The sequence below is a fragment of the Calonectris borealis genome, chromosome 2 (assembly GCF_964195595.1).
Source record: "Calonectris borealis chromosome 2, bCalBor7.hap1.2, whole genome shotgun sequence".
NCBI classification, from domain to species: domain Eukaryota; kingdom Metazoa; phylum Chordata; class Aves; order Procellariiformes; family Procellariidae; genus Calonectris; species Calonectris borealis.
The window spans coordinates 31,267,086-31,288,377 of record NC_134313.1 but is presented as its reverse complement, the minus strand read 5'-3'; the positions used below and the strand labels follow the sequence as shown (position 1 = coordinate 31,288,377).

The following is a 21,292-nucleotide window of genomic DNA, read 5'->3' as shown; positions in this document are numbered from 1 at the left end:
AACAGGGTGAGGCTCCAGAACACCTGCAGTACATTGATGACATCATTGTGTGGGGCAGCACAGCAGAAGTTTTTGTGAAAGGGGAGAGAATAATTCAAATCCTTCTGAAGGCCGGTTTTGCCATAAAACAAAGTAAGGTCAAGGGACCTGCACAGGCGATCCAGTTTTTAGGAATAAAATGGCAAGATGGACATTGTCAGATCCCAATGGATGTGATCAACAAAATAACAGCCATGTCTCCACCAACTAGCAAAAGGGAAACACAAGCTTTCTTAGGCGTTGTGGGCTTTTGGAGAATGCATATTCCAGATTACAGCCTGATTGTAAGCCCTCTCTATCAAGTGACCTGGAAGAAGAACGACTTCAAATGGGGCCCTGAGCAACAACAAGCCTTTGAACAAATTAAATGGGAGATAGTTCATGCAGTAGGCCTTGGGCCAGTCCGGGCAGGACAAGATGTAAAGAATGTGCTCTACACCGCAGCCGGGGAGAATGGCCCTACCTGGAGCCTCTGGCAGAAAGCACCAGGGGAGACTCGAGGTCGACCCTTAGGGTCCTGGAGTCGGGGATACAGAGGATCCGAGGCCTGCTACACTCCAACAGAGAAGGAGATATTGGCAGCATATGAAGGGGTTCGAGCTGCTTCAGAAGTGGTTGGTACTGAAGCACAGCTCCTCCTGGCACCCCAGTGCCAGGCTGGATGTTCAAAGGGAGGGTCCCCTCTACACATCATGCCACCGATGCTACATGGAGTAAGTGGGTCGCACTGATCACACAATGGGCCCGAATAGGAAACCCCAGTCGCCCAGGAATCTTGGAGGTGATCACGAACTGGCCAGAAGGCAAAGATTTTGGAATATCCCCAGAGGAGGAGGTGACACGTGCTGAAGAGGCCCCACCATATAACAAACTACCAGAAAACAAGAAGCAATATGCCCTGTTCACTGATGGGTCCTGTCGCCTTGTGGGAAAACATCGGAGGTGGAAAGCTGTGGTATGGAGTCCTATACGCCAAGTTGCAGAAACTGCTGAAGGAGAAGGGGAATCGAGTCAGTTTGCAGAGGTGAAAGCCATCCAGCTGGCCTTGGACATTGCTGAACGAGAAAAATGGCCATTACTTTATCTCTATACTGACTCATGGATGGTGGCAAATGCCCTGTGGGGGTGGTTGCAGCAGTGGAAGCAGAACAACTGGCAGCGCAGAGGTAAACCCATCTGGGCCGCCGCGTTGTGGCAAGATATTGCTGCCCGGGTAGAGAACCTGACTGTAAAAGTACGTCATGTAGATGCTCACGTGCCCAAGAGTCGGGCCACTGAGGAACATCAAAACAACCAGCAGTTGGACCAGGCTGCTAAGATTGAAGTGGCTCAGGTGGATCTGGACTGGCAACATAAGGGTGAATTATTTATAGCTCGGTGGGCCCATGACGCCTCAGGCCATCAAGGAAGAGATGCAACATATAGATGGGCTCGTGATCGAGGGGTGGACTTAACCATGGACGCTATTGCACAGGTTATCCATGAATGTGAAACGTGTGCTACAAACAAGTCAAGCGAGTAAAACCTCTTTGGTATGGAGGACGATGGTTGAAATACAAATATGGGGAGGCCTGGCAGATTGATTATATCACACTCCCACAAACCCGGCACGGCAAGCGCTATGTGCTCACCATGGTGGAAGCAACCACCGGATGGCTAGAAACATACCCTGTGCCCCATGCCACCGCCCGGAACACCATCCTGGGCCTTGAAAAGCAAGTCCTGTGGCGACATGGCACTCCAGAAAGAATTGAGTCAGACAACGGGACTCATTTCCGAAACACCCTCATAGACACCTGGGCCAAAGAGCATGGCATTGAGTGGGTATAGCACATCTCCTACCATGCACCAGCCTCTGGGAAAATCGAACGATACAATGGGCTGCTAAAGACTATGCTGAGAGCAATGGGTGGTGGGACATTCAAGCATTGGGATACACATTTAACAAAAGCCACCTGGTTAGTCAACACCAGGGGCTCTGCCAATCGAGCTGGTCCTGCCCAATCAATATATATATATGTGTATATATAAAAAGAAAGATAGTGGTAGTTAATTGAAATGTATTAAAAAAAAATGTGAGACCTAAGCATGACGTAAATCGTATAGAATAAGGGGTGGATACTGTCCTGGTTTCGGCTGAGATAGGGTTAAATTTCTTCCTAGTGCTGTGTTTTGGATTTAGTATGAGGAGAATGTTGATAACACACTGATGTTTTCAGCTGTTGCTAAGTGCCCTCCTAGTCCAAGGACAGCTCCCGTGCCTAATGACTGAGCTAGGTACACAAGATGGGAGGGAACATAATCAGGACAGCCAGCCCAGCTGGCTAATGGGGTATTCCATACCATGTGACGTCATGCTCAGTATATGAATGATAGGCATGATCCAGGAAGTAGCGATCGCTACTTGGTTATCGGTCAGCGTGAGTGGTGAGCAATTGCATTGTACATCACTTATTTTGTATATTTTATCATTATCATTATTATTTTCCCTTTTTCTGTTCTATTAAACTGTCTTTATCTCAACCCACGAGTTTTTCTCACTCTTACCCTTCCGATTCTCTCCCTGTCCCGCTGGGGGCGGGGGGAGTGAGTGAGTGGCTGCGTGGTATTTGGCTGCCTGCCAGGTTAAACCACGACAGTCCTCATTACATCATAAAGGGAATATGTTATCATAAACCTGCCTTAATAAATAAATGGCATTTCTTGGTAAAGTGAATTTTATTTATCTAATATAACACCATATTAAAAAGCATTATCGTCAGACGATTGTCCAAATTTTTACCAGTAAAAGGTGCACACATGTCAAGTGCATAATTTTAATGCATAAATAATTGTATTAAGGAGTGTTTATTACTTGGAAGAGGTTACATGTTGATCCCTACACATATCATTTATTTCAAGAAAAAAATTGATTCACATTCATAGATGTAATATTTTCTTAGCTGACATCGTAAAAATAACCATAGTGGAAGCCTTAGAAGGATATTCGCTAAGAAGACTCTTTGGGTGCATTGAATTAAACACTAAGAGACAGGACATACTTTAAGCCTCCCCAACGTTCCTTTTTTTGTGTAAGATCTGCTCATTAAAAATAAAATCGAGGATACAGCCCAGACTAAGTGTTTATTGATGAGTAATATGTGACATTCAAGTCACCAGTTATATTTGTAAACTACTGTATTTTTTATTTCCCTCTGCTTAGGAAACAGTTTGAGAAATTTATTGCTCTATTCAAAGAAAAGCTCTTTATTGGGACCTGTAGGGTGGGGAAGAGAGAAAGGCGAGAGATCATATGGGATGTGCCGATGTGGACATTATTACTTCTTTTACCACCAGCAACAAAGAATTGATAATATTCATTCCAACAGATTGTTTTAAGAATATTTTAAACTTTTGTAGAAGAGCAATAAGCTTAATCTGACTAGGTGATTTTTGCGGCTGAGACGTTCCATTCATTTCTTCCCACCTCACTAAGCTTGCTGCATTTAACCAGCCATATGCAAGATTCTGACTTTTTTTAAAGCTGTAATAGTGTGAAAGTGAATTTTAAACTTCCCTAACAGCAAACAGTAACATAAAGAAACAGAAGGCTACGGTGCCCACTCAAAGCTAGCCAGCACATTCAAGTACATTTTTTGCAATATTTTTTTATGAACAGACCTAGAATGATTCACCAAACAGAGTGTATTTACGTTATTTTTAGCAAATGCATTTCACTGTACTGAAGAAGTAATCAGAGTTGCAATTAACACAAAGTAAAACCAATAAAGACTGTGTTTTCAGGGATCATTGATTTAAAATAAATTAATTCCTATCCCATGAAATTTCCATTTAGTTTATATTTTTATTTTATACCATTACCAAGATATTTGCATACAAATACATTGTTGTAATAGAATAACGCACAAAAGAACAATGGAAAAATATACATGTTGTTGCATGTGCTATGTGTAATATAATATTGAGAGCTAGTAATATATGTCTAGGTTAAACACATGATAAAAATTAATGAAAAATTAGCCATTAATGATAAGGAAAAGGAATGAGTTCTATAGTTAAGATCTGATGTGGATTGAGGAAAAAGATTGAGGACATCTTACCAAATCAATTAAAGAAGGAAAGTTTGAACTGAGTAATATGGATGAGAGCCTTCAGATAGAAGTAGGAAAAGAGCAAGAAAAGGGAACAAAGATTGCTACACAAGGCAGCAAATCTAAAGGGAGACCACAGATCTCTGTAGTCTGAGTCAGATCACAGACCTGATTCTGCTGGAAATTAACTCACAGAAAAAAAAATAAAGCAGGAAAACTGCGGAATTATCCTCTGTGCATATAAATTGCTGCAAAAATACTGACTTCAATGGATATAAACTGTGCAATGTTGTTTGAGTATATGGCATGCAGGGTCTCTCTACACAGTACAGACATTTTGTCTGCTGCTATGTTTAGCAATGACTTAGCCAATTTTTATCCTTCCTGTCACTGTTGACGTGGAGATAGTGTTTCCCACCTTTCTGTTGACCTCCACAATAGACATGGTGTTACTTCAATTATGGCATTTTGAGACAACTGTAGTTGAAATACTAAATAAATCTAAAAAATGCATCCGTTACTTTCACTTTCTTCAGGCTACACTTTATCCTCAGCTCTGCTGATACAAATCCAAAGCAAATGAAAAGGTATGTGGTCAGGTTGTCACAGAGGGAGGAAAAGTAGATGAATAGCGCCAATATAAAGTAAAGATTTCATTTCAATAGCTAGTTGTGCCAATGTGAGGATATGTGAATACTGAACAACTGAAAGGAAAATTAAATGATACAGAAAGCTAAAAATGGTTATACTGGAGATATGAACAAAAACCTGAAAGGGAAGAAAAGACGGAAAAAGTGTAATTTTAAGGTAGGCAGTCTGAGACATTCCTTTTAATTTCTTTTAAATTTTGCTTTGTGAAGAAAATAACTGTAGGCCAATGTTTTTAGATAATGGATGCTGCAAACTGTTCCTGTCTTTGAAAAGGATTGGTTTTCAATTTCTGAAACATGAATGATCCATAGGTACCAGTTGTTAATTATTTTATGTAAGCAAAAGACATTAGCTTTAGATTTCTTTGAGTAGTTTAGAGAGCTGTTGTCAATCTATGCATTTTAAACAACAATAGAACTATTATTATTAGTTTTCAAGACATTTCAGTCACTATAATTATTATTTTTTCATTACTGCACCTTCTATCTCTAATCCTTTGACACTTCTGTATTTGTGGTATCTGGGATCAAGATCTCAAAACATGAAGGGCATCTCGAAACATGAATTTCTTAAAACATTAGGAAATACTTTCACACAATTTTATTGAAGGTAGATTTATTGCTGAATGAACTGAAATTTCCACTTCTTTCCAGCTCCATAGCTGCCACTGGCATCTTCTTTCTTGAATGTCGTCATACCTCTCATCTCCCCAACGTGGCAAGAATTTCTTCCCCTTTCCCCTGCTCCCTTTAGGAAGATGTCTGATTCTTTGAAATGGTGACATACATGTATGTGGAACATCATACAATGCTGCCACTTTTTTTCCCCATTATCTTGTGATTCAACAGACTAGTGGGCAATGAAGTAGCTATAAAAATGAACAATCAGCAGAATGTTGCTTAAATAACTTTCCCCAAATTAAATCATTGAAAGGTAATGCAGAAGTAAACATAGGCATGAAAAAAACCCTGCATTTTATATGTTATTTCCTGAATAACTTATTTGTGAGCTCAGATCTGCAGTCAGGACTTCATTGATCAACATGTGGCGATTTTTTTTTAACAGCAATTTTTCTTGAAAATTTAGCCCCAAATATTTTAATGTCCTCATATACATAATTCTAAGACCTCTCAATGAAAAGTTAGTTTTTATTAGTTTATGAAGTAATTTATGCAATTTTGGTGATATCAGGGTTTTTTTGAGGAATCTTGATGTCAGACTATCGAATAGCACATTACCCCACTTTGTCTGATTACATGATTCTATGTGCTTTCTGGATTTTATTAGCTGGTTTCAAACACATTGGAAAAAATATGAAAATAAATATATTTTGTCTCTGAGCTTTGAAACAGAGAAAATAGTTACAGCCAGTAGTATCTCCCCTGGATTTTAGGAGAATGGTATTACCCTGCCTTTCTCTGAGAGATTGCTGGTTACCTTCTGTCAGTGAGCAACTGTCTCACTGCAAAGCAGAAGCAGGATCTCATCTCTTTTGTCTGTGTTCAAGGCAATTACTTCTTAGAAAGTGGAATTTCTTCAGAATGACTATGTACAAGAGCAAACGCAGAAACCAAAGATGTAAGTAAATTGTAAAGTTTTTTTAATGTTCTTACAGAGGAGGGAAAATAAATCTCCAGTTTCATTGAAAACCATGCTTTATCCTGCTCTGGTTAAATAATACCAGGAAAGCAGGAACAGCATTCCCTGCCAATTATCCCACTGTATCTGTATGTTAAGTGCATGAAAGAGCTTTAAAATAAAAAATTAGCTCACTTGTTACTATGGAAACCCTCAGTAAGTGATTGCTTTATAATATCGACAAAGAAATAGAGGTCAAATATAAGTTTAGTTCAGACCAGCATCCTTTATTCAGGGCTTAATGGCTGGCTAGCTATAGCCTTTGACTTGACAGGGTTGACAAGATTTCATATGGTGGACTTCTTTCTGTGGTTCGCTTTAGGGAGCCAGCGATACCAGAACTTTAAGGGCAGTTATTTTATTTTCCTTCACCACAACTTTCAGAAGAATTAACTAGTTTGCTTAAACCACAGATACAGAAACTGGAGGGAGGAAGGCAAGGGAAGCATGCATGTGTCTCTGTTGTGTATTTAAGACACTCCAGCCCTGAAAATTCACTGGCTTGTAAATGCATGAGTTTCCAGCCAAGCACCTGTTTGACTTTTTAAATTGCTATGGCATCAGCCGGGGGAATTTCAGTACTAATCTTGTCTCCTTCAGAACGTTACGGAAGGGTGACTGAGGCAAGTAAAAATGAAGTGCTGTGGGTCAGGTCATGAAGTATGTGTTACTGTAAGGAAATCTAGCAAGAGGCCAAGTTATAAATGGAGAGCATGTCTGAGGCTGAGAAAAAAGGCATTCCTCTAAGAAAAATGCCATGTAAGGACTATGTGCTTTCAGGGAGAGAGCAGGAGGGGAGGTATATCAACTCAAAAGAAGATAAGTTTGGACTTTATTTGGACAGGAGCATCATTACTGTTCAGAGTTGAAGGGATGTATACAGCTATATCACTGACCTCAGTTTCTGGTCCTTAGAGCTTAATTTGTAGAGGTCCTTTCAGTTTTTCTTGCCCAAAACAAATGGATGTGCTGCATGTAGAAAGTTTGCAGGACAGATCTCTGCTAAAATCTCTGCAACAGAAATCAATCATCTGCTTCACATTCAAATAAAATAAATTACCATAAATTTTGTTCCCGTAGCAGCAGTGAAAGAAAATTATTTATATACAGGCAGATTATAATTAATCTAGTTCATTTTAACATACTAATTACTATCACTGTTATTATGTAAACTGGGAGTTCTTTCTATAGCCAGCTGCATTCTTGCATCCTTTCCTGTTCAAGCCTGGTTATGGTGTACAATAACAAAATTTGTGACTGGGTAGCTGAGTTGTTAGGTTTTTTGTTGTAGGGATATAGTCTAGTCATTCATGAAAACTGCACGACATGCTTTTAAGAATGCTTTTATGAAGAGAACCTGCCTTCTTCCCCTTTCCCCCCCACCCCTGCTGACCCTGAGAAAAATCTGTGATTTGCCAAGAGAAGAAAAAAAAAAAAGAAGAATGAAACATAGTTAGAATCAAATTTGTAATTATGAGGGTGGCTGTTGCAATATTTTTTGTTTTTAAAACTGTCTTTAATTTTAAGATCCTAATCAACAAAATATCTCAATAAAACTGTATCTGTATACATGGATGTTTCATTAATACCTCTTATCTAATTAGCAACTGCAAACGTATTAGCAGACAAACAAAACAATTTGAGTAATTTTGAAATTGCTCCTATTCATATCACTGAAAGGTTTTTTGAAGGATAGATTTCATCTAAGTAATTGTTATCCTGAAATACAAGGGATAATGGTAGCAGCTGTGTTAAATGGTAGAAAAGTACTACATTTTCTGCCTGTTACATTTAACACATGTTCTATTTCAAACTTGAAGGCATTTTTGGTGGCCCTTAACAAACAATAATAAAAGATATTTAGTACATAATTTCCAATATATGTAGGAAAAACCTTGTGTTTTATATCTCCTTACTACCTCTCAATAAAACACTTGAACATCTGGCATAAAACAAAAGTGAGCTTTGTGGCTTTTTCTTATTCATTGAAGTTCTGCTTCTGGATTTGATACATTCTGAACAGTATTATAAGCATTGCTTTCCTAACCCATTTTTTCCTTTAATGTTTGAAGAAGGATGTAAAGGTATTTTGTATTTAATTTAAAAGTACATCAGATTAGAGAAGAGGATAGTAAAAATAGAGACACGATGACCTTTTTCTAACATAAATTATGAGGAAGCCACATTCCCAATTTGTTGCTAGAGGAGTAGATACAAAAAAAATGGGTCTATTTATCTGTCTATATCAATGGGATAAAGGTTCCTTATATATTTTTTCAGCTGCAGCATCATACGTAAGACTTCTAAGTTCAAAATTAATCTTAATATTTTACTTTCATTGTGCCTTTGTTTTTGATTCTAGTCAAAGTGGAACTCATATTAAGCAGTTAACATATTTTATTTATTCCATATGTGGTTGTAACTAATGAGAATTAAAAATAAATATCACAGTTAACTGTGAAACTTGCATCACTAAACCAAGTTCAGATTAAGGCTATTTCTGTATGAATGTTTGTGTGTACCTACCTATACATATACAGAAAATCTCCATGCGTACATGTGTCTGCACACTCAGATTTATATCATGCTTTATCTTTAATTCAGGATGTTATCCAGATGATGGGCTGGATTTTTGTTTCATTGCACAGACCTAATGGCTGAGTGAGGGGAAACCATTGTAACAAATGCAATTTTATAGACACTGAAAAATTGGTAAACACGTGTAGTAAAGCTTTTCTGAAATAAAAGGTTTGACTCTTAGACTGACTTGCTTCAGGGCTGCAGCTGCTGAGGAGGATGGCCAGGGTAAGCCTTGTGGTAGGCTGCAGTGCACATGTGGGTCTTCTCCATGGAAAGGCAATTATTCACATCTTCTGAGGTGCCATGTCTCAAAACCTCCTCTCATGAAGCAAGTAGAAGGCATCCATTTTTCACTGGGGTCTTTCTTGTAGACTTCACTGTTACAGCAATCAAGGCAGACTACTATCCTTGAAGACAATAACATTGGAACAAATTGACTTACCTATAAACCAACTTTAAGAAATTCACATTATTATTATTTACTCATGGTTGGTGTAGCTTCACAACTTAAATCAGGACCACATTGTGGAGGTCTGTGTACGAAAAGAATGAAAAGACGATCCTTAATGATGCTTCAGTCTAACACTGTAAATTTGACTCAAAGAAATGTAATAGGAGAAAGAGACAGTAATGGCCAATGTGGCAGGCAGCCCTGGTTTGAGGAAGGTGTGCGGCAGCACCCAGCAGGAGATGGCAAAGCAATGCCTGGAGTTCAGAGGCTGGTGTGGGACTTCCCTGCTACACACCTGAACCAGGGGTCAGAAAGTTAAGGCAAGGATGGAAAAATTAAGGGGAAAAATAGGACTTATCTTTTGCTTCCTTCAGCTTCATGTTTTCGGTGCTTCATGGGACCTTTTATGCACGTCAGCAATGGCAATCAGAGCACAATGGCAGTTGAGGCAAAGAGCAGTTACTTTTGAATATTAGGAATCGTTGATAAAGTCAACGGCTATCGTAAGTGCAGCTACAGATCCTGTCCCTTTCCAAGGGGTTAATTCCAAGGCATCAATCCCAATGTGAAGAATCCTGTCAACATAAAATGGCCTTGAAATTGTGCTCCAAATGCATTAATGACTTCTGCCATGGCTTGGCTACCAGCTTCATGTAAAATATCTGTTTCCATGGCATATTACAGTTTGCTTAGCTGAAACAGTCATTGCTATTTTTTATGTTGACATGCTGTGAACAGTAATTTTTTTTTTTAAGTATCATCCAGATCTTGTGAAGATTTTGCTTCTTTTAAAACCAACAGATGATTAGTTATATTTCAGGGGTTTTTTGAAAAGAGTGTTGAGAAGGGAGACATCATATTTCCTTTTATTCTGGAGATTTCTCTCCCTTCATAGGAGACATGTCACAACTTTACCTGTAATTGTCAAATGTATTATCATTCTTTGCCCTCAGTCCCCAATTTTGTTTGTTCAGTCCTAGGTTTCCCTGCATGCAGAGTACTGTAGAAAGTAATGTGCATTTATTAAAGAGTTAAATAAGTGATAGTAAAATGAAAGTAAAAAAAAGATTTTCAAAAGTCATGCAGGTAGCTGCTGCAATATATAATGCATGTGGCTGTCACAGAAGGTCATAATATTTTTGGCTTAAACTGGTGCAGTTATTAGAGGTGTGCTATCCACAGATGTCGCTTGATGTGTGTTTTTCAAGCATCCTTGTCTTGCTGGAGAAAGAATTTCTTCTATACTGATAATGTCTGATGAGAAATTCTGTGAAATTCCAGTTTGAAGGAGTATTTTGTCCTATCAGCATTCTTTGATCTATTGCATTGCCTACTATATTTTCTTTTATTGATAAGGTCCTACTTGCCATCTTTTCATCATGGATTTGCTGTTCTCATCTTCTTTGTCCACCTTTACAGATAGCATAATCACTTTCAGCCTTAAAAAATAGAGTTGGCATCTGTTGAGTCTTGTTATATTACAGTTTGATCAGCCCATGATTACTTCCACCTCCTTTTCGCCTCTTAGGGCAATAAAGAGCCCCACTACTGAGGCTGCTGGTGCTCAAAGAAAATAGCAGCCTTTAATACACTGTGTGCTAGGAGTTAAAGTGACTGGAAAACCAAACCTCACTGGGGAAAACAAGTGTAGTTACTGACCCAGATACATATAAGAAAACTCTGCCTCTTTCCTTAAAACATCAGAGACCCAGACAACAAGGGAATATCTCTTCAGCATGATATAGAGACAGGTTTCTTCATGTAAAGATATCCTAAAATACCCCCAGGATATTCCTATTGCTGTATACCTTTTGAGGAAGTAGAGTTCAGCACGGTTAAGCGTACCAGTAATAAGACTGAGCAAGAAGACACTCATGACCTGCAGGAGTACAAATATCATTGAATATTCACATCACATGGATAACATCTTTATAAAAAAAATATATAATTGCTACTCAACAAGTCAGGGGCTTCAGGGATAGAAGCACGCTTCTCATAGCTTTGAAGGAATTCATTGTGACCTGAGAAAGTTGGCTTGTTGGAAATTATTCATTTCCCAATGTTACTAAACAGTAAAACTTAAGACATATGTCCCTCAGTGAAGTATGCAGGATAAATAAGCTAGAATTTTTTCTTTGACACTTTGTCAAGTGATGTGTAGACTTCTAAAGGAGACATGTTTTTTCAGCTTCTGTACAAGTGAATCAAAAGTATCGAAAGGTAATTGTTTCAAAAAGCATCTTTTGAGAGATTAATAGTCTGACCAAAGGCTACATGCAAAACTCACGTGATGCTCCCCGCTGCTTGGTGGGAGTCTGCCTCAGGAAGAAAAGTAGAAATTTTGTCCCTGTAGAGTAAATGCTGGGAGGAAATACTAAAAGTGAGAAGGAAAGCTTGGGGAATCAAGAACTTACAGTCTATCTTGAAAAGGGGAGAGAAAGAAGTAAACAGTGCAAGTACAGATTCAGAAGTCTTCAGACTTCTAAAAAAATTGTCTGAGAGCAGAAGGTCAGAACATCTGAAATGCAAGTGGAGAACATAACAAAGAAATTCGACCAGTCATATCAGTTTTACAGAGGAGAAATTTAGGGCAGAAAAAAACTTTAATAATACCTTTGGTTTCATTTGAAAAGGTTATGGTTCTAATGTTGGGAGGGGTTTCTTTATTTTGCATAAGTAAGTTAGTACAGTAGTGGGCAATATACCACGTTTCAACAAAAAGAATAATTGGAAAGCTAGGGAGATCTCATAAAAATACATCAGCTATTGTTAAGGATCATAAAAAGGGAATTATCAAAAACGATGAACATATGCAAATCATGTAATTTGGATTATGTGATTTGAAGTGTCTTAGGGGAATTAGCAAATGAATGTACCACACGATTGAAAGTTTGTATTTGAAAGGTCATTGAAAACTAAGAAGATATCAGAAATAGAAATGTAATACTGGTTTTAATGCACGCATAGAATTCCAGCTTTCAGCCCTGCTCAGACTGGCAGCAAATGTTGCTATGTTTATCAATAACACAATTTATCATTAGTGAAACAACACTTACCGTATGTTGGTTAGTCTTCTACAAGGAATCAAAACTTGCAAGTTCTGAGACTACACTCCAGTAATGACCTGAGATCTGGGAAAACTAACAATAGCTTTAAAAAGTGAAGTCTATTAAAATAACAAGTTGAAGATAATCACAGTCTAAAGCAATCTATATAGAAAGACTATTCTGGCTCTTAAATTGAGCAAACAGAAGTCCAGTGGTTAGAACCTAAAGTTCTGACTGCAGGCTAAGTTAAGATATACATTTTCTGAGTGTAATCAGTCATAGAGATAATTTACTAAAAGTACTTTCAATTTCTCCTCTCCATCACCTAGATTTTGAATCCAGGTTGCTCATCTATTTTAAAAAGTCTCTTTTAAACATGTACTGTGGACCTGATTACAAATTATCTATTCAAACCTTATAGTATATGTGCAAGTTGAAAAGAGTATTATTGTCATAAAACCTATAAAACCTATAAAATTTTGGAAATCTTGAAGGGACTCCAGCCTTCCTCTATTAAAATCTCTGTACACTTCCGTAGCAGTGCCATCTACCTGTCTCCTCAGAAAAAAGAGGAAAATCCTCAGGGGGTTCAGAATATAAAGAATCTGTTCTCTTAATGGAAAATCTGCTGTTGCTTATTTTCATATGAAGTACCAACTTTTTCAAATAAAGGACTTGCATGACTGCATATGTAAGCAGTACAAGTCCTGATTGTAAACACACTTTTTTTTTTTTTGCATAGTCGACCTGATTTTTTTGTTTCCTTTCATATACTTTCTATGTAGGAACAGAGCAAGAAAGAACACTTCCATCCTACCTCCAGTACAGGTCTTAACTTCAGACAAAACCTGTGTCTCTGCCTCTTTCCATAACCATAACTATTGACAGGCTGAAACCCCAATCTTTCTGACATGTGCAATCTTTTCTCAATAAATCACTGGAAGTGTTTATTACAAAATTAAATATACAAAATGAAAAAAGCAGAGGCCTTCTAATGAATCTTTCAGTGACATACCTCCAGCTTTAACCAGTGATAAGACCAAGCACAGTATGTGCATATTGACACCTTCACAAGGAAAAAAATTATGAAGTTTTAAAAAATACCTTGCAAGTCTCTCAAATTACTACCCAAAATCTGATAAACCATTAAAGGGTTATTTACTGGTTGTGAAGCATTAGCGGAGACCTAAGTGCTACATAAAGTCCAGCATTTTTTCAGCAGTTTCATCTTTGAGATTCTTCGACAGTAAAATCCAGAAACATTTCTGTATGTTACTTTGGAAACATTCCCCCTCCTTCCTCCACAGACAGCCCAGAAGGGAAAAAGATCTCAGGTACATTACAGTGGCATTACAATGAAGACTGTGAGCACATATGGTCAATATTTAGACTCCAGCTCCTATCTATGGAGCGTTCAGCATCACATTTTTAATTTTGAAGAGCTCACATTTTGGCCTTAAATTTCTGTTTTCCTCTGTTCCACCTCATTTCTTCTATTTTCTTCAGTTGTTAGTGTGTTAAACGTTCTGAAAAACAGGCCGCGCTGTCAGTATATGTTGTGGATTATGGTTATAGATTTTTCTGCCCCTGCTTACATCTAAGGGGGCATCTCTTCCTCATTGTCCTTTGCAGAAGCCTGCAGTCATCTCTACAAATTATTCTTTGTTTTTTCTTGATCTTCCCACAAAATAAAGTCTGCCTAGGGCTGCTTTTCACCAAAACAAAACAAACAAATAAATAAATAAATAAATAAATAAATAATGGATCCATACTGTATTATAGGACTTCTTTTGACCCTGGTGAGTTAGAAATTCCCTTAGAAAATCATCCAACTGTAATTCTTTAAAAAGAAGACCCATTGTTCTCCAAATTGCTGGTATCTGTCTTATAAATAGTTTCCAAAGGCAATTCTATTGCTGATTTTGGTTCACCTCCAGGTCTGTCATAAAGTTGGGTCTAGGTGTGACCTTCTAGCCTGATTTTACTGCTTGTGTTCCGATATTATTTCCTTAGGACTCACTGAAGGTTTTGCACAGTTATTTGCAACACTTTGTTTTTGCTATATTTTTATTGTGTTACTGCAGGGCAACATGGGCTATCAGCGCAGAACTAAAACCTAATGCCAGAGAGTCTCAACACTCAGCAGTCTTGTTTATTATTCTGAAAATGGTCTTTCCATTTTATGAGCTATCTTTTCTGAAGGGAAGATTTTTTTTTGAACTTACAGTCTATCCTTTAAAAAAAAAAAAATCAGGGAGGGAGTGGTAGGGTAAGGGAGGTACCTTCCTGCTTGCCCTCAGTGGATGAACTAAAAGCCAAAGAGAATCTCAGCGATTTAGTACTCGTCACTTGTAAAATGAGATGCCTGTCCTGAGAAACAGAAACATACATTATGATTGCATTTCTGGTGCACTAAATACTGATTTGATTGGCCTTCCCACTAGGTTTCATTTTATGTCTTCCATTTAACGTATTTGATGAGGACTAAGTCTTATAAGGATGGACCCGTGCCAGTATGGATCTAGCTCTAGCACTTTTTTCCTTACTCTGATATTACCCTAAATTAAAATAGTTTTCAAGCATTAAGATATGTTTGTCTACAAATTCGTTTCATGAGAGCAGAAACTCTGTCAAGCCTTTTGCCACTGTCCTTACGTCCTTGTTTGGTACTGATCAGCTTTCTAGGAAGAACAGTCTACAAGTGTCACAGTCCCTGGTAATGTATATTTTGATATATAAGTAACCTGTGATGTACCACACATATTATGTTGCACTTGACAGTGATTAGCTAATGCAGATGCTAAGCAGGAAAGAAAACTTTTTTTTAAAACAGGTTCATTAGTGAGTAGCTAGGTGCATGCAATGAGTGGATAGCATACAGCCACCAGTGCCCTCTGTAATAGTTTGAGAGTAATCATGCACATACAATGATTTGTAATTTTTTATAAAATCTGAGATAAAAAGCTTTCTGAGCATGTTTGCAGAAATTATTGTATATGTTACAGATATTTTGTGTGAATTTGTAGAAAACTTGATTGTCACAGACAAGCTGTTGTAAACACTCATGTTCAAAATGAGCGTACTTGAGTTCTTTTTGATTTTCCTGTTATTCAGACACATTTTCCTTATACTTGATCAAAAAATGCCCAGACAATAAATTATTTCTAGTTTACAGAGGTATATTAATATATGTGCTTTTATGAAGTATCTCCTGTATGTGAGAATAATCCCTTCAGTGATTAATTGAAAAATCTTTTTTTCCAAATTAACATTTTGATAGCAATGCTAGCAAGATTTTGAAAGTTATCACAAAATCTTTTATATTGTCTTCTTATAATAAGTTGGATTTATGCTTTGACCAAGGTCTTTTTAAAAAATTAAGGAAGGAGAATATCTCATGAAATGCAGATTCTATCAGATGGACCTGCCCATGAATGCTGTGTGAATTTCCACACTGCAAATGTTTGTGCGGTCACCATGAAATCTGATTTTTTTCTTCCTTTTCATAAAAATATATTAGCATGATTTTTACATCTTTTCTTTACCTTTGCCTGAATATAGATGCACATTATTATGTTAACTCAGAATGCTTAGTAGAATTCAGTTTTCAAAATATTTGATTAGCCAGAAATACTATTATTAATGTTGGAGAACATGTTTACACTTGAATTTAAAACCTACTTTTACAGAATGTACTATACATATTCAAAAAAAGAGATCTGCCGTAAAATATTTTTTACTATATTTTTACCATATTTTACTATATGGTCAGCTATTGTCTACAGATCCTGATAGCTCAAATGGGCAACTTGAAGCATGTAAATTGTCTACAAAAAATTTTACTTTCAAAAGAAGTTGTAGGTATATAAACAGAAATGCAAATAAATGGGGAAAAAAAGAAAAATAATGCATATAACAGGCTTACAATTTTTGCAGAGTTTTACATTTTCCTTATGTACCATTATTCCTGCCAGGAATTTATAACCCAGGAACATAATGAACAAGTGTTGTATGTTGAGAATTTAAAATTAAAGGCAAGTGGCTGATAAATATCGTTTCCCATTATAACTTATTTCTGACTCACTTAATGCAGTTAAAAACCAAAGATATTCTGTGCATAGTTAGGTTCCATGTAAGTGATATACACTATCCATGGCTGTCTGCAGAATTTAGGACATGCATCAGAGACCAGAAGAGAAAAATGTCCAGTGACCATTTGCCAGCTAATCTCTGATGAAAGTCAGTTCCAGCAAGCAGGCTTTTAACAGCATGTTGGGCCTTTGAACGTCTCCTCCAGGTGTTCTTTTTGTTTTATTGGTTACTTTTATATGAATTTAAAGTTTTTGTCATGCAATACTGAAATCAATGGCAAAATTCACATTGACTGAAATAGTGTTGAATCAAGGCTTTACTGCTTAGAAAAGAGTGACAATTATGTTACCCTACACATTGCATTCATAGAAAACAGACATGTAACATGCCCCAGGAGCCCATCCTTTGGTATTTAACTCAGATTTGAAGGGAATGTCTTGCAAGTAAATGCCCGCTTATTCTGTTTTTTCAGCTCCTTGGTTGAAGCCTGTTGAAACTGCCATAAAAGTGTCCAATGTACTACCATTTGCTGTAGCGGTTTACTGAGAAAAATTAATACAAACAGCTACTGTTGTTACATACAAGCTACCACACAGCCATTAAGCATTAATGTTTTGGAGTTATTAGAGACTTAGATGTTGCACCATCAAAACATACTTTAGTCTCCCAAGTAATCTAATTTTCCCACCTGTGACTTTTAAAAAAGTGGTGGATCTACTTTGTATGTAAACAATCTTCCAGGTTATTATTGTTCATATATGTAGATATGAACACACACTAAGCCAGCACTTGAACTGATTTCTGAAGTAATTTCTCCTCAGGATCTAGGTTAGGCAAGGACGTGATGGTCCCACCCAACTCCATACTCAGGTTTTCCTCTGTGGCAAGCAGAGTCTAGGAATGGGCAAAAATGAGGACATCGCTGGAGCTCTCCCCAGCAGGCAAGAAAGCAACTACATCTTGTGCTCAAAAGCACACCTGGATCCTTTAATTTAGTCCATATAAGTATCTTGTCAGCAGCAGAAGCCAAGTTGTGTTTACATAGTTGACAGACAACTTGTTTCATTGCAAAAAAGAATTTGTGAAATAGTATATTATGAGATGCAATATTTTAGGCAATCCTTCCTGGGAAATTATGTAGACAGGCCTTAAGAATGTACTGTACAAAAGATTGATGCTTTTTAAGAGGCATGGGTTGTTGCTGGACATTAACTGAATCTTCAAAAATCTGTCCCCCAGTTTGGTCTCTCTTCACATAATAAAGGTAAAAGAAACTTGGCAAGTCAGTTTTCTATGTCTTTTATCAGACGGGCATTAAAAAACAACAGAAATGCGTGTGTATGTATATTCATTCTTTCAGTTCTGAAAAGCCACCAGCCAAATCAGCTTAAAATACATTTAGTAAAGGACAAAAGCAATGTTTTTTTTTAATAACCACATATTTGGCTGTGCTTCAAGCAAATGCAAATTAAACAGCCAATTTATAAACCCTGCCGTAAGTGGTTTTTTAAGGGAAGCTATAACCCATTTGGAATACACTCATACTGCTCACTGTTATATTATAAATTTTCTAAACATAAATTATTCAGAAACATTAGGACATTAACGTAATTTAACACTTCATGTGACAATGCATGAACGTGGTGCTCTGGGCTCTAGAAAATATGAGATGAGAACAAAATGGTTTATGACAGAGTTCATGTCTGTATTGAAGTTCAAAGGATTTAATACCATCCTATCAAGGTGAAGATTTTTAAAAAGAATATTTAGTGGTCTTCTGATGGAGATACTAGAATCAAATGTACTAGTAATCTTTCTTTCCATTTAATGCTGTCATGGCAGAGTCAGTGTGATATATTGAAGGATTTGTCCAACGATGAATGAAAGTTCTAGAAATTAGAGAAATTCTTGCGTGACCTTACTAACTTGTTAAAAATAACACCAGTAATAATAATAAAGATCATTGAAATGTTCTATAGAGAGGTTCACGGTTGTAGGCTATATAAATAGAATATTGCCCGAGGCTGTGATCTCTGGGCTTGAATCTAAACTCTTAATGATCAAAGGTAATGGTAATACAAGCTGATTAAAGATCAGCCTCAGAACCGGAGTAAGCCTCGTCCCAGATCCCTCCCATTGAATTGCATTATTCACAACTTTTCTATAACTCCAGTAAGATATAGGGCACATACCTCAAATGTGCTTTTATTTTACTCTCTTAGTTACAATCTGTTTCTATTTATGCTACTTTAACAAAGCAACTATTTGTCACTTATTTCTTCAAAACTATTCTGTATAATTAAATGCTGTTTGACCATTTATGCATTAATTTGCATTTCTTTTTATGTGTCTTACAATAAGTCAAGTGTAAGGAAAAAGAGAGAATGGTGGAGAAGAGAGGAAATAGAGCTCAGTTCCATTCTATACTGAAAGCATTATGCCATTGTGGCCAGAAACTTGCATTTTGGAGAAGTAACAGTTCCCCTCTTCACTCTGTGAAAACAAAGTTGAATCCAGTCTTGGAAATGGAAACAGCATCCCTGTTTTTTCCTTGGAAGGATATCACACACTTACAGCTATACCAGTGATCTCACTGAGAGGATTTGGGGGTAATCTGCACAATGTTCTCTTTTTTTTAACTTTACGTAGCAAAAAAAAGTTCACAAAACTGGAACAGCACAAGCTGACTTAATGAAAGATTATAAATCTACATTACTTCTGCTATGTTCCTCTTCAGCTTGCAGGTCTACCTACAAGGACCAGGGATTCTCTATCTGAAATATAGCTCAAACAGCTGGAAACTCAGCAGGTTGCAATGAACCCAGAAATACTAAAGATAGCTATATCTCCTATATGTCTTTCATCAATTTTAATTAATTTCCCCAGTGGAACGATTTCAAAGCTACTTCAGTAATTCAGGTGATATTTATAAGGCCTAGGAAAGTTGTACTCTGAAGGGATTCATTAATTATGGAGCATAACTTCATCAGTTTTCTCCTGATGTGCAATCAACCTGCTATTTATCATGCCCTTAATTTTATGGCATGTTAGGCTGCTACATAGTCTTAAATAGTGTGTGTCTAATTAATGCTCCCTGATTTCATCAACACACATGTGTTACTCCTTCTGGCATCTTTCTTTCATTATCAGTGCACTGATATTGTTCAGGTGTGGTACATAACAAGCATTATTTTTTTCCTTGACACACAAATCATAGCCTTATCTTGTGATGTATAACTACTGGCAAGGTCCTTAAATAAAAAATGAGACTGCAGTCCCATGACAAGAGACCAGCCAAGAATACATACAGGTCACACCTGTTTCATTTCTACAGCTGTATAAATTTGATTTGCCACAAAGCTGGTTAATTATTTTGATCGTTGAATCAGTCTGGTCAGGAAAGCAGAGAGTATTAAACAAGGACATTGATAAGCCTGTGTGAAAGAGTAATTAACTTGGTGCATGTTTTAATCAAAACTGAATGCATGTGGCCTTTGCCAGGTACTACTTCTGCTCATGCACAGCAGAAATATGTTTCTTCAAAAATTTTAATTTTAAACTCCTTTAAGAAATATAATGTTGGTGTTTACCATGATCCTGGTAAGTGTCGCTATTAAGTTTCTCACTGAAATAGAACTGTGAGTCCCCTGGATTTAGGAACACAAGTCTCTGTGACAGATCTTAAAACTGTCAGACCCTGGATATGTATGGTGATGGTGAAGTTCATGAATGTCACTGAAGCTCACGTGCTAAACCCGTCAACATTAGCCAAAAAAGCAAAAGGCCAATCTGGATGATAAACAACCCACATAAACACAGCTTAATCCTTCTCTGCTTGTAGAAAGGGTCATAGGTAATATTCTTAATCTTTTATAATTTTTAAGTATGAAATCACTGCAGCTTATTGGGGATGTATCCTGAAATCTGTATACATAGTACTTAGTGCTAAATTGGTTAGCACCAAACTAGGCTGTTCAACAAACTGACACCTCAGAGGTTAGATGCAAATGAAGTTTGACTATAACCACCGTAGATTACTAAAAAATTTTGTTCCATACTTCCAAAAGTTTGTATGGATTTGTATGGAAATGAAATTGTAGATTTTTTTAAAAAGCAAAACACATGCTTATGTTAATACAAAAAAAGATCAGAAATGTTCTTTTTGTTCTATTCATCTTTAAATGAATGAAGCTATATATAGATATATATATCCATGTTTTGTGGCTGATTTATTGTCCAGTTTGTGCCATTTCTAGTTATACTGGCTGGTACAAAATCCTGTGAATATATTAATCCCTCTGTATTGGAACTAAACTGATTGCTAGCTGGGGCTTGAGAAGATATCCCCTTTGTAGCAGATATGTGCTGACAGTATTTATCACCAGAATCCCCGTACAAGGTATTTGTCATGGGCCATGTGCTTCCAGGGTAATGCAGTTTCTCCCATTTGAACAAAGCCACCTATGATAAACACTGCCCTTGCAGAAGACAAAATCCTCTATCAGGTCTCCAAGCAGATACACTTTGATGCTCTTTATGAACAAATACTCTCCCTCTCTGGAGTTCCAGAGTGAAGTTCTGAGGACAGAAGTTTTTCTGGGACATGCTGACAGTTTTCATGGGGAGTCCATTTGAGGTAAAGGAGTCTTCATCTCAGGAGTAAGGTGTTTACCAGTTCACCAGTGTTTACAGATGGGTGCTCT

General features: G+C 37.2%; 1 protein-coding gene across 8 annotated transcripts in view; it reads left to right on the top strand.

The window, feature by feature from the left end:
* Positions 1-21,292, top strand: part of RALYL (RALY RNA binding protein like) — a 427,011-nt gene that overhangs the window by 293,644 nt on the left and 112,075 nt on the right. The window contains exon 1 of one of the 8 annotated variants that reach the window (XM_075141587.1): positions 6,204-6,359. The exons of 5 other annotated variants lie outside the window; for them this stretch is intronic. In XM_075141587.1, the coding sequence (XP_074997688.1) occupies positions 6,323-6,359 (37 nt within the window). In that variant the 5' untranslated portion in view covers positions 6,204-6,322. Of the gene's footprint in view, positions 1-6,203; positions 6,360-21,292 lie in introns of those variants that run through there. 2 more of the 8 variants (XM_075141586.1, XM_075141588.1) reach the window with 2 other exon arrangements.